The sequence below is a fragment of the Herpailurus yagouaroundi genome, unplaced genomic scaffold (genome assembly GCF_014898765.1).
Source record: "Herpailurus yagouaroundi ecotype Mexico unplaced genomic scaffold, PumYag 162, whole genome shotgun sequence".
NCBI lineage: Eukaryota > Metazoa > Chordata > Mammalia > Carnivora > Felidae > Herpailurus > Herpailurus yagouaroundi.
Window position 1 is genome coordinate 74,877,571 of NW_024412403.1, and position 14,562 is coordinate 74,892,132.

The 14,562-nt window shown below is 35.8% G+C and overlaps 1 protein-coding gene across 5 annotated transcripts in view; it reads left to right on the plus strand.

Moving 5' to 3' along the window:
- Positions 1-14,562, plus strand: part of ATP13A3 (ATPase 13A3) — an 89,160-nt gene that overhangs the window by 65,250 nt on the left and 9,348 nt on the right. For 4 of the 5 annotated variants that reach the window (XM_040484942.1, XM_040484941.1, XM_040484943.1 and 1 more), the window contains 5 exons: positions 1,783-1,960; positions 3,563-3,750; positions 8,634-8,722; positions 12,103-12,183; positions 13,681-13,770. In XM_040484942.1, the coding sequence (XP_040340876.1) occupies positions 1,783-1,960; positions 3,563-3,750; positions 8,634-8,722; positions 12,103-12,183; positions 13,681-13,770 (626 nt within the window). The remainder of the gene's footprint in view (positions 1-1,782; positions 1,961-3,562; positions 3,751-8,633; positions 8,723-12,102; positions 12,184-13,680; positions 13,771-14,562) is intronic. The other variant, XM_040484944.1, reaches the window with a different exon arrangement.

Consider the following 14,562-nt stretch of genomic DNA (forward strand, 5'->3'; position numbering starts at 1 on the left):
CATATGAAATTCTGATGTAACTCATTAAACTTTGGTAAATTTATATCAATAATTATAACAGTGCATACTTCTTCAGATTCCCTGTAAATATGTTCTTTTACTACTCATTGTTTTCATTTGCCCTATTTTATTGTTCTCTGTCCATGTTTTTCTGAAATATTTGAAAATAAGTTTGTGTTATCAATGCCCCTTTGTCTCTGAATATTGTGTATATTGCCATAAAACAAAGCCATTCTCTGACATAATTAAACATAGTTATGGGGCACCTGGGTGGTTCAGTCAGTTAAGCGTCCGATTTCGACTCAGGTCACGATCTCAGTTTGTGGGTTCAAGCCCCGCATCAAGGTTCCGTGCTGACAGCTCGGAGCCTAGAGCCTGCTTTGGATTCTGTGTCTCCCTCTCTGTCTGTTCCTCGCCTGCTCGTGCTCTGTCTCTCAAAAACTAAACATTAAAAAACAAAACAAACCATAGTTATAAAGATCAGGAAATTTAACACTCATACAGTATTATCTAACCCACAGCCCATAATCAAGTGTTGTCATATATCCAAATAATATCTTTTCTACTTATTTTGTTCCCCTAGTTCTCTAGACCAGGATCTAACCCAGGCTCACAAATTTCATTATCTTTTCTCTTTAGTCTTTTTTTAATCCAGAATATTACATCAGCCCTTTTTTGGGCATCTTGATGTTGACATTTATGAAAGAAGAGAAACCAAATATATGGATGTCTGATGTAGTCTCTTTAGACTTGGGCTATGAATTCTTGGCAGGAACATGGCAGAAGTGATGTTGTATCCTCAGTACAGCATATGAGGAGACACAAGATGTTGGTTTATTCTGGTCTTTGTGATTATATAAAAATAAGTAATGATGTAATGGGATATGACCCATTTAGTCAAATGAATATTCACAAGTTCATATTGGAAATAAATAGGGAAAGAAGGGAAAGCTCTTCCTGAGAGTAAAATGCAAACTAATAAATATAGAAGGAATGATGGGCTTAGACCATGAAAAGACCCTGATCTGATTCATCTGTTAAAACAGCTAATTCTATCCTGTGCATTAGACCAGCATCTCTGGCCTCTACCCCTACGTGCCAGTAACACAGCCACGGTTGTGGCAACCAAGAATATCTCCAGACATTGCCAGATGTTCTCAGGGGTCAAAAGCATGTTGGTTGAGAACCACTGGATTAGATCGTCTTTAGTGGATACTAAAACTGGCGAGTGAAAGTTTAATGAGGAACAGGATTTTTACATAGTTTCAATCTCTTTTTACAAATTACTTATCAATTATAAAGAGGAATGTTGTGGAGAAACTTGGGGGGCATCACCTTAATAAGCAATCAAAGCCTTTTTTGGTTATGGTTATGTTTATATAGCTTCCAACCTTTGTTAATGTCTTTTTAAGAGGAGAAAATATGTATTATTACTGTAGATTTGCAATTAAAGATTGAGAAATAAATAAATTTTTAGTTGAACATACAAGGATGGTGATTGGTGTTATAGTTTATGTTTAGTATTCTTTTTACTTATACTAGTGTTTCTCTGAATTTCAGTGGGGTAATGTAAAAGTACTCATGAAAAAAATAGTACACTTTTGAAAAAGCCTAAATTGTTTACTTTTACAGATTACTTAAATCTGTATGACATCTGGATTGGGTTTTGGACAATTTTTATAGTAAAGATTTGTTAGAAATAAATTTAAGTTCCTAAATGAATCTGAGTTTTATAGCAACTAATTTAGATGAAACCTCCTCCTGTTTTTCTTCTCAATATAGTGAGTTTAAATCCTGCCTGGAAGGAACTTGTGGCACAAAGACCACCCTCAGGTCTTATATCTGGGGCCCTTCTCTTCTCCGTTTTGTCTCAGATCATCATCTGCATTGGATTTCAATCTTTGGGGTTTTTTTGGGTCAAGCAGCAATCTTGGTATGAAGTATGGCATCCACAGTCAGAGTAAGTTGGTCAATCCATTTAAAAAATGTGTGTAAGATATGTGTAACATGTATGCATGTAAAAATAAGTTTTGAAATTTATATAACAGTTCACAGGCAGCTTGATTAAATAGTTAAATTATTTGGCTTATATTTGATTAGAAATATTATGGTAACTCCTTTTATCTGTAGAAAGATGGTCAGGCAAGGTCCTCATGGTCACTACCAACATGAGGATATTGGACCAGTTTCTTAATTTGCTACTGAGCTTTGCTTTCCTTACCTGTAAAGTGAGAAAGTTGAAATTAATCACTAGAGTCTTTCCTAAACCCAGAATGTTTGTGTGTCGAACTTTTCTACCCTAAGTTCAGGAAATAGCATTTTAAAACAAACAATAGAAAAAAAACTCGTAAAAAAACTGCCAAGTGCTTCTCTTACTTATAAGGTAGAGTGTTCTGTCAGTGACAGATTATGATAACATTATTTTAATTAATCAAACATGTAAGCCATTCACTAAGGTAATTTTGTAGAATTAAATTTTTAGATGCAAACATTTATTTATAGTTTGCTTATAATGAAAGGAGATTGTCTTTAAAAGTTTCAGGAAACTTGGGGCGCCTGGGTGGCTCAGTCGGTATAGCGTCCAACTTCGGCTCAGGTCATGATCTCACGGTTTGTGAGTTCAAGTCCCACGTTGGGCTCTGTGCTGACAGCTCGGAGCCTGGAGCCTGCTTCAGATTCTCTGTCTCCCCCACTCTCCGCTCCTCCCATGCTCGTGCTCTGTCTGTCTCTGTCTCTCAATAATAAATAAATGTTAAAAAAATTTTTTTTTTTTAAGTTTCAGGAAACTTTAAGAAATTTAACATTACTGTTTGCTTATATGTACATATGGACACTGCACAGAAAAAGAAATAGATGGAATTGTTCCGGAGTATCTTTCCAGAGTTCATTTGTAGCAGATTAACATTTTGTTACTAGTTGCCTGTGCTTATGTAGTTAGTGTTTTAGTAATGGGTATTACCTGTGTTTGACTGTCCTGCCCACCTGGGAGTAGAGCTCAAAGAGCACCATACATCGGTGAGAATATTGAGGATCGTCTAGGTGCCAGGTGCTTTCCTAGGCATTGACAGAGTCATCCCTCATTCCTTAACAGTAACCCTGTGATGGCACAGGTGGTATCCACACTTATAGGTCAGGAAATGGGCTGAGAAATAAAGTAATATTTACTCATTAAGCCAAAAAATTGGTAGAGCTAAGGTCAGACCTAAGGTCTGTTAACCTTTACTGTGTTAAAATTACTCTCAAAATTTGATTTTTTAAAAAATTTTACCCCAGTATAATCCACATACAGTGTTATATTAGTATCATCCTTAAATTTAAACAATGAGTGGGGTTTATTTATTATGACGTTTCTTCTAGTTTTTTAAACTGATTGGAATGTGACTAAAGAGAAGAGACACTTAACGCTGGTGTTGCCTGTTCCATATATTTTACCTTGATGTTGTTGGATCTCTTCCTATAAGCACCACCTTATTTCTATTTATGTTATGATAGTGATTGAGGACAGTGAACTTTTGGGAAGTGAGTATTGTGTTTAGTAATGTAAACATTTTTTGTGTTCTAGTGCTTGTAATACGACAAGAAGCCTGTATTGGAATTCTTCATACTTGGACAATGAAACCAAACCTGATACACATAATATACAAAATTATGAAAATACCACAGTGTTTTTTATCTCCAGTTTTCAGTACCTCATAGTGGCAATTGCCTTTTCAAAAGGAAAACCCTTCAGGCAACCTTGCTACAAGAATTGTAAGTTTGGCATTTGTTGTGATTTCTTTTATCCTGCTTCCTTTCTTTAAAAATAATGTAAGAAGAGTAGAGTTGAAACTGTTCTTTCAATGTGAAATAGGTCTTCATGAATAGAATGAACCTAGTGATTTAGATGTTTACTGTCTTGTTTTGTTCTCATGGGAGCTGCCAGTCTAAAGTTTAAAATTGAAGCCACCCTGTTCTAAACATTCCTGGTTTTCACATCCTATTGCTTCTGGCTCCAGCTTTTATTTTTACAGCACGTTGCAGACAGAGTTAGAATTAGAAGCAGGAACAGAGGATCTTCAGTTGGAACAGTGGGTATTGCTCTCTGCTGCTGGGCGGTCTGCACAGTGCCAACTGTCTTCCTGTCATTTTTGACACTGGTGCAGACAGCGTTCACCTGCAGTTCTTTCTTTCTGTCACCTCTGCATCCACTGCCGAAAGGGCCAGTAGAAGGGAGTCTTGTGCTGGTGTCAAACTTGTCTACCTATGGCAGTAGGAGATAGCATTTCGATTAATCAAAATTGGAGCTTATAGGGAAAAACATCAATTGCCAATTTTTTTAAAATTTGAGAATATACTAATATCTGGGACAACTTAATTTTTTTCATATAAAACTTCAGATATTTGCAATATTATAGAATGAATAGTAGTTATTCTTTGTTGTAGATGTAAAGAAATGCTGGTGTTCTACTTGGCAAACTGGTCACAGATTTCGGTAAATTATACCTGTCACGTCAGTTTACAGCGCATTTTCACATTATTTTATTCTTCTACCCTATGTGGTTTGTAGGTCAAGTTTTATTGCTTCATACATTTGGACAGGTTAAGATGATTCAAGTATCAATATTGTCATCTGTTTTTACTTTTTTTTTTTTTCCACAAAAACTGATATTATCTAATAAGTAGAAAGTATATTACTGAGACCATATTGGAAGCATGCTTTGGGACAAAAAGCCTTCCATAGAAGGTCAATTACTTCTTCTAAGAGGACTTTGTAACTAAAGTTAGCTTTAGTTGAGGTGAACTTAGTGAAAGTTGATGTATGTGTTTTAGTTTTAGTTCCATATTTTTAAATTTCAAGGAAATATTCAGCATGCCCAAGGTTAGCTGAAACATCTGTCAGAGAATAATGCCTCCCCCCCCTTTTTTTAATTAAGAAAACTGGTGTTCAGACTGTTTGGTAAGCAAGACAGCTGTGTCAGGAAAGTTAATTTTAGAGGTCTGAGAAAATCTACCATATCCATGCTTCTCCAATTAAAAAAAAGATTGTTTTCCTATTTTAAACGCATCTTTTGTGTTATTTGGAAAACTTCAAAAAACTTAAAGGCTTTGTATTCCCATGTAATTTTGTATTAAGGTATTTTATATTCCAATTTAATTTCAAATTCACTTGAATAAAAAATAATCCCAATTGTTGATCACTGGCCTATTTTTGTTAGAACATGATTAAAAATTGTGGTTTGGCAGAATTATAGCCACAAAACTTTTGTCCTTAATATAAGCAGTTTGTGCATGTCTGTCAGTGGATAAACAGAAGTGCATGCTATCTTAAAACATGCCTGCTAGAAAATAAAATAGGAACACTAAAGTCAACATATACATATTTTGCTAATTTTCACATCTTGTCTGCCTGTCATTGGAGTCTCCTAATCTTGGTGTTACTGATGAATAAAGAAAGAAAAGTAGAAAATAAGAACTGACAGAAATAAAGTCTAACTTTATAAAGGAATATACAATGTAAAGTATAAATATAGTTGAAATGAATGGAGAAAAGGTTAAGGCTTTACTAGAGTTGACATTAGCTTTTCATTTTTTACTGTAGAATAGACAGTTAACAGTTCTTTGCCAGGACTTGCTAGTTGCTGTTCTCTGTATCTAAATAGTAAAACGTATGAAACCTATCTTGAGATTACTGTTTTTAAAAATTAATATCTGTCTTAGGCATTTAAGGCAGTCTCTTCAGAGTTGGTTTTTTTTTTTTTTCTCTTCTACTGGTTGGATTCTAAATAAAACCAAATTTCAGTCTGTGGTGACCCATTTTCAACTTTAGCTTAGCCCACTTATATTTTCTCCTTTGACCATGCTATCATTTCGAGGGCCATGATGATACAGACTTAATTCTTACATTCTCATTTAACTAGATGTGATTTCTTGGGATTTGGCTTCAGTTTTTGCTCCAGTTTCTTGACTTGACCCCTATAACTCCTGCTTGTGACATCCTAGTCCTTTCTCAGTCTGTGAAGACATCACTACTGAACTGCCAGGATCTCTCTTCCTCAGGGTATATGCATTTTTTCCTGGTCATCTGCCAGGCTTGAATTGGTTGGAGCAGATACCTAGAGGCCCTGCAGGATAAGCTGGCCTTTCAAAGATAAGAAACTGAGTAAGGAAGGGCGAGGGGGTGGGGGGAGAGGAGGGAGAATTAGGAATAAAAAGACATGAAATTTGTGGTTATGGCTCAGAAGATCCCAGTTCATATTTTTTGAGGAAGGAACAGCTAGAGAAGTATATATCAGAGTCGTAAACAAGTTTGTAGGCTTATTTATCCTATGTAAGGGTTTATTTTTGAGTCACATACCAAGGGGAATATAAAAGAAATCCTTCTGGTGCTTGATTTTGTTGCCACATTCCATCAAAATGGTCTGGTATCATCAACAACAAATCTGTGATGCCCTAAGCTGGGACATATTTAATAACTTTAATTTACTTATTGCTTTGCCTTTTAAGGACTAAGTCTGCTCTTCCCTGTGGTATCCTCATCATGTTAGTTAAAATACCTTGACTCCAAAGGACTTGTTCCCTGTTCACACAGCTTTGTGGTAGAATCTAAATCTTTAACTTACGGAACATTGTTCCCTGATCTCCAGTTACCACCAACACAGAATTTGTTTTGATTGCTGTCTTCTGGTGAAGAGCATTACTTGTACTTCCATAGCAATGCCAGCAGAGTCCAGGAGCAGAGAGCACAGTTTACTAGAAACTCTGTACCTCTCAAAAACGAGTACCTGATTTTCTCGTTCTTGGTTTCCCTATTGATCTTTTCACTGCAGTGGTTATATACATCTGCCAACCATGCACCTCCCCATCAGATTCTTTGAATAGTGCCTCTTTTTCTCCCCTGGCTAAACAGAGGAGAGGTTCAACTGGTTATTTTCTGCTTCACATGGAAAATCTTGGCAGATTTTTTAGAGGTGTGATCAAAGGTGTGTCTTTCTAGGAGAAAGACAGGAACGTTTGAGAAACACTGTTGAGGTAGATGTAAGACATTTGTGAGCCTGAGTAAAGGAAAACAAAAAAAAAAATGTTTTTTTCTGGCAACATGTCAGGAAGTAGATTGCAAATCTGTTTTGCTTATGGCTGTAAAAATGCATTCGAAGTTGGAAAACATTCAATATGGCCTATTACTATTTTGAACCAGCTTTCTTTTCTGTCTCCATATCTCTCTGGCATTTGTATTCTGACCATTTCTTGTCCTTTTTCTGAATTTGTCTTTTGTGTGCTTCTGTACTTGAAATTAGCACTGTCCAAACACTTTAACTGACCACAATATGAGTGACTGTGTAACTTATATATTACTTTAGTTGCTACGTTTATTGAATAGAATGTTATAGTTCCTGTTTATAGCTTAGTAGTATGTTTTAAAAATAAAGATCTAGAAAAAAATTTTTTTTTTTAATCTAGCATGGACCCAAATTTTTCAGCCTGTTGGTCAGTGACTTATAATAAAAAAAGTGTCCCCACTTTGACATGAATGTTAATAAAACTTCCAGCCCAAGTTGTTAGAACAGTAAATCTAGATATTAATACATGTAAACAATAAATACATATATATAGAACATAATGTTATTTCTACAAAACAATAAATATTGGCTTATAGTTTTGAACTGACATATTAACAGTGTTTGTAAATGGCTCCCACATTTAAAAATAGTATGAGATTCCTCATTTAAATCCAAAAATTGGATATTAACTTCTTTACCCAATCTGAAGGCTTCGTGATAAAATTTTGGTTTTACATGGTGTTAGTAAAATTTGAGTTTCAAGATGACCTCAAATAAGAACTTGTAAGTAAATATCCAAACCAAAGAAACAAGGGGAAAAAGTTGGGGGGGGGGGGGTAGCAAAATAATGGGGAAAGTTCTGAGCCTTAAGGCTCATTATATGAGAGTATGTTTGTATATTTGCAGGTGTATGCATGTATGTACACGGTTAACAAAATGACCACAAGCAGGGAGTTTTATTTTGGAGTTAGGAAAGTAATGCAAAGTACTCTGAGACTGAATTTACTGCTCCTAGCTACTGCAGCAAGTGGATTAACCCACATTTAAAATAGTAGATACTCAGTTTCTGGGTTTTAGCGTACATTTTCTGTAGAAATATTTCATGGAGGAAGTCATTAAGAAAGTGGGATACATTTAACAGAAATATACTTACAGTCAAATTAGAATGTCTCCATTTAGGATTATAACATACTTAATACTGGGAATAAATGTTATTCAGTATTTTTATATTCAACAATAATTATTACATATATGTTTTAAATGATAATTTCATTTTGCTCTACATAATCTAGTCTCCTATCTGTGAATTATATATTGACTTGATTATCTTATAAATTAGCTATCTATCTAGGAGAACTACAAAATGTCTCCTATTTTTATAAATGCTGATTATTTCTATGTCACATAATGAATCCTTTGGGCCTGGATGATGTGCCGTACTCTAGGAAATAACATAAAACACACATTTTATGTACTTCATCAACCTAAATAGATGTATCGAAAACCAAATTTAGGATTGCCAGTATACCAGTTGTTATTATATGCATTTTTTATTTAAAGGAACTTCTAATTTAATTGTTTTACTTTCTTTTTCAGATTTTTTTGTTGTGTCTGTGATTATTTTGTATGTTTTCATATTACTCATCATGTTGCATCCAGTTGCCTCTATTGACCAGGTTCTTCAGGTAAGGGTTCAGCACATCAATTACTACTGGTTGTCTGAGGGTGATAATATCTAGTAAGACAGTGATAGAAGATGACACACTAATAGTTCATGAAAGTTACACAGCCAAATAGGACTTCTGGATGTTTGCTAGGGCTTATGATCTACCCCCTCCTTTGTTCTCGGGTTACTGGGGACAGAGACTCAACTCTGAAGGTCTTTCCCCCCCAGGACCTCTTCTTTCTGAATTTTCTAAAATGCAGTTAAAGTGACCCACAAATACCCTAGAAAGAATAAAGAACATAATTGGAACATCAGCTTTTATTGCTCTACCTGTTATTTTATGTTTCTTTCCTGTTCCTTCAGTCTTTGCTTCTGGTTCCATTTCCCTGTCTACAAACAAATGTTGCTTGGTCTTTAAAAATAAAAAAACTTTGACCCTGTTATTTGATCTGTCCCTTATCGATCCACTTCTTGAGTAGTCTATACCTACTGCCTCTTCTTCACTGTCCACTGAGTTCTTTTTTTCATTAAAAACTTTATGAATGCTGAAATACCTGTTTTATATAGAAGAAAATGCACACCTATTTAAGTTGTTAAGCATAATAGTAATAAAAGAACACCCATGAGTTCATCATCCAACCTAAAAAGATAACACTACCAGCATCAGTAAGGCACTATCATGTACCTTTTTCCAAACATTCTGAGGGAACCACTATTCTAATTTTTTATCTCATTGGCTTGCTTTTCATTATACAATTACCATACTGTATGAAGCCATAGAAGTTTTGCTTGCTTTTGACCTATATGACAATGTTATCTTACTATTTGTATTTTTCTGTGACTTGCTTTTTCCCATTAGCATTATTTTTAAGAGGCATCCATGTTGATACATGCATTTCATTTTCACTACTATATAGAATTCCATTGTAGGAATATATTTTCATGCATTTCTCCATTCTCCATTGGTAAATAATTAGGTTGTTTGTAGTCTTTTCCTGTGTTAACAGTGCCGGTATGAACGTGCAGTACAGATCCCGTAGTGTATGGGAGTGAGTGTTGACATACCACAGAGTGGGAATGGAGTGGTTTATCCCAGGTACAAGCAGCTGTGTTATTCAACTTGGAAGAGATTGACGATTTATAGTCCTTACCAGCAGTGTATGAGTGTCTGTTTCCCCACATGCTTCATGGAGGGATTTAGATAAGCACTTTAAGCAAAAGAAGAAAACAAAAACCACTTATGTTTCTCCCACCACATGTGTCTTTCTGCTGCTTCACATCTGTCTTCTTAAGTTCAGTGGACTTGTCCTTTTAATTATTTTTTTCCCAGCCATACTTGACTCTTCAGCAGTATTTGAAAAGTTAGCCATGTGATTATTCTTGAGACTCCCTCTACAATTTTGTGATGCTGTGCTCCCTTCTGATTTTTTCCTACCCTTATGACTAGTTCTCATTCTCTGTGATGGATTCAGACTCTTCCTGTTCCTTAAATGTTAGTGTTCCACACATTCTTGTTCTTCTCGCTCGTGTTACTCTGTACATTTGGGTGAGCTGCTCTATAGTGCCAGCTTCACCCATGGTGCCATCTGTGTTGGTCTAGCTCTCACAACTGAGCCTTAGGATTGAATATGCACTGACATACTGAATATTATATGCGTGGTTCGCCCATCAGTTCTCTGATTCAGCATTTTTATAACTAAGCTTATCATCATATTCTTCCTCAACCCTGCTTTGTCTTGGTTTTTTTAGTACCACCATTTATCCAAGTCAGAAGTGTGTATATGTGTCCTTGTCTTCTCCTTTTCTTTTCAAAGCCAGTCTTTTCCTAGATTCTCTCCATTTTCTTACTCTGAATCTTTTAGCTTTAATCCATCCCATTTGCCACCTAAAAAGAAACCGTTGTTTCCTCTATTCACAAAACTTCTGACACCAGTTGTGTGGGGGTTGTTCCCACACTCGTCTCCAACTCTGGACTCCAACTCAGTATCTTACAGTTCAGTTCTGGCACTACCTGGAATTAGCCAGACCCTACAGGTTAAGGGCTGTGTCCCACAAGAGTGCTCCCCAACGAATTGCAAGTCCCAAGTCATCACCTGTACTTCTGACTAATTAGCTATGAACCAGAGTTCCCAGAACCCACTTCTCAGGTTTGAGAATTTGCTGTAAAACTCAGGGAAACACTTATGTTTATTGGTTTATAATAAAGATTATAATAAAGGTACAAATGTACAACCTGGTGAAAAGGCAGATAGGCCGAGGTCTAGAAAGGTCTTGAGCATAAGAGCTTCTGTTCCTGTGGAGTTGGGGCTGCACCACCCTCCCAGCACATGCATGTGTTGACCGAACCAGAAGCTCTCCAAACCCTGAAGTTGAAGGACATTTTTTTAAAATGGAGGCTTCATTATGTAGTCATGGCCCATTATTAACTCAATCTCTAGTCTCTCTCCCTTCTGTGGAGGATGGGAGAGCGGGGCTGAAAGTTCTGAGCTTCTAATCATGGCTTAGTCTTTCTGATGACCAACCCCCACCCTGAAGCTAACCAGAGCCCACCAAGAGTAGCCTCATTAGAATAAAAAACATGATACCCAGGATATTCCAGGAGATTTAGAAGCTCTGGGTAAGATGCTTCTATTGCCAACATCACTTGGGAAATTAAAAGAGTTTTAAAAGCTCTGTGTTACACAGAAACCACATATATATTTCTTATTTTGTGGCCCTATCACTAGTTTCAGCTTCCATCATCTCTTGCCTTGATCACTATAGCAGTCTCCACCCCTGAAATCTTTCTTGCTGGAGTCATAGGGGTTTTTCTAAAACCTCTTAGATCGTATCAACTCCACAGCACCTAGCATAGTATCTTAGGTGCTCAGTAAATATTTGTTAGTCGACTAAAAGGTGAATGCATGAATGGAATTTTTTTTCTTTTTCTTTTTTAGACCTTAGAAATTAAACATAGATTTTAAAGTGAAAACGTAGACTGTTTGTTAAATTGATTTGGATAGTCCTTTTATGAATTTGTCTTTATATCAATATGTAGAGGTTTGAGTGATACTTCATTATTAGATTGGTATCTGCCTCATTGTTTAAAGACAAGACTTTACTTTAAAAATAGGGACTTGTTAGAAGTTCATGAACCAGTAGAAAGTATGGGCTTTTGAGTCTTAGTGATTAGGATTTGACTCTAAGCTCAGCCGCTTTACTGTATTCTTTTAACCTTGAGTTACACTTTTGTCATCGGAAAAGTGGATATACCTTGTGGCATTGTTAAGGATAGAGTAGATAATGTATGTGAAGGTACTTGGTATATAATAAGAATTCGGTAAATGTAGAAATTATTATATAATGCAGTAATGTTAATTGCGTACTACAATTTTTAACTTAAAAATTTTTGTCTTACAGATAGTGTGTGTACCATATCAGTGGCGTATAACTATGCTTATGATTGTTCTTGTCAATGCCCTTGTATCTATCATGGTGGAGGTAAGCACTTCAGATGATCAAATGACTATGTTGCTGTTTTGGGAGTCTTGGTGATTTAATACTCCTGGAGGAAGAGGACAGGTGGCAGCATGGAAATCTACCAAGAATCTCAGTTTCATTTTAGTTAAAATCATTTAGCTTTTTCTTCTTGACCTTTTCCATGAACTGAATGTAGTCCTGTTAAGGGATATAACTTAGCTGCACTCATACAGATAGGAGAAAGTAACCAGTGAGATAGCAAAAAGCAGTGATCTTTAGAAGGGAGAGAAGATTGGTGCTCATAGTAAACCAGTGATCATGAAATCACAGAGGGCATGTACCACCAGTGACCTGTGATATACAGTAAAATCTCCCATTGAAGGAAAGAAAGGAGGGAGGGGCTTTCTCCATGAATTGTAGTGAATTTTAATAACAGTTTATCGAAAGTATAAAATAACGACCACTGTGAACTTACCAGCACTGATTGCTGGAACTTCGTTCTTGGTAGTTACTTCTAAGTTTCCTCTAGAGGTCTTAAGTCCTCTTTGATCCATTGTGTATTTTATAGTTACTCTCCTAGTAGGATTGCCTTTAATTTGGCTTCTATAAAGGGAGCGAGTAAGTTCTCGTTTGCTCTTTTTAATAAGATTGTGTCTGTTCTCAGAACTACTATTCTAATTCACTCCTCTAGTAGCAATAGGTGAAATGGAAGAAGGAGATGCAGTTGTGATTTTTAAGTTAAGGGTTTGTTTATGAGGCAGGCTTTTGAACTAAAATTAGGTAATTTGTGGGGAACTGTGTGTGCCTTGGTGATAATTGTTCTCAACTTGGAAATTATGTTTAATTTGTTATCTAAAAGATGACTTGGTATTTAAATTTGGGCCATAGTGGGCAGCATGGATATTATGGTACTGATCTTTTTTAAATTGCCCAGTGAAAATGATTTTCTCTGTTTTATGGACACCAGAAAGTACATCCAAGATACTATATTTTAAAAGCTTTCCTTTTTCTATAGAAGTTCATCTGTTCATATAAATGTTATTTCAAATAAAATTTTTAAAAAATTTTTAAGGGAATCCTCTCATAATTTCTCTTAATTTATTATTCTTGCTCACCGTCAAGAATTATTTATGTTGGACTCTGATGAAGTCATACACATTTATACATATTATGTTTAACTCAGTGAAAATAATTCATTGTTAACTCAGATTATAACCATTATTTTAATATGGGAAAGGCCTGAGGATTCAAATAAAAGCCATATTTTGTGGAAAGTTTAGAGGTCCCATTTTATCAAGAATTTTATGATGATTTATATTTGTTACAAAAGTTCTGTTGTGTAAAACAAAAAAAGTTCTATTATACTTTATCCTTTTTCAATATTAACTGAAATTGTATGAAAACCAAGTCATGTTTTTCACTAATGATGCAGCATTGTGTGAGCCTTTTAAAAATGTGCGCATTAATAAAGAATGACTTAGTCATTTTTAATTCTTAACTCACTGGAATATCTCTCAGAACTTCTTCCTTGACATGGTCCTTTGGAAAGTTGTGTTCAATCGAGACAAACAAGGAGAATACCGCTTCACCACCACACAGCCGCCACAGGTTGGAAATCAGCACTTGCTCTCCATTCTTCACGTGTATCTAGGCTCCTTTAGTTGTGTGCTCTGCCTTCTGTAGGGTGGTATTCTGTTGTGTGTCACCTCCACCTTTCCCCCACGCCTGGCATTCCATTTCCTGTAAGGAGTCCTAGAAAATTCTTGGCAAACGTTTGTTACAGGCTTTTCAGGACTTCAGGAATTTCATAAGTCTCTTTTCCATTCCAATCCTTATCTTCTCTGTGTCTGAAGATCTTTTTCTCAGTAGTGAGAGTTCATTTTTCCACTTCTCTCTGGCTTACATGTTTACAGTTTTCATGAGTCCCATTAGAAGCTAAATGAGATTCATGTAAACAAAGTTATGAAATGGGAATTGTTCATGAATCAGAGTCCAGAGAACAAAATTTTGAGGAATTATTTCTATTGCTTGTCAGCAGTTACTGTGCCTTAATTTTGGGCAGCTCTTTGGCTTTTCCAGACGTATGTCTCTCTTCATTCAGAAAAAATCTCAGAGAGACTGTGCAGATCTTTATATAAACCATCGCTTGGGACTTTTGAGTTTTTAGATCCATTAAGCAGCTTACTATTTGAAAGATACACAAGCTCCATGGTAAAAAGAGAAGAGAAAGAGATGAATAAAACCCATTTCCTAGTGTTTGGATGCTGTAGTCATATACTGTAACCTCTAGTCATGTAGTATATGACTAATACACATGTATGTACTTCTACAACACATAAGGAAACATATAAGGTCCGTCTTAGTTTTTTTTTAAACTGATACCCATCGAATCAGCTCTGA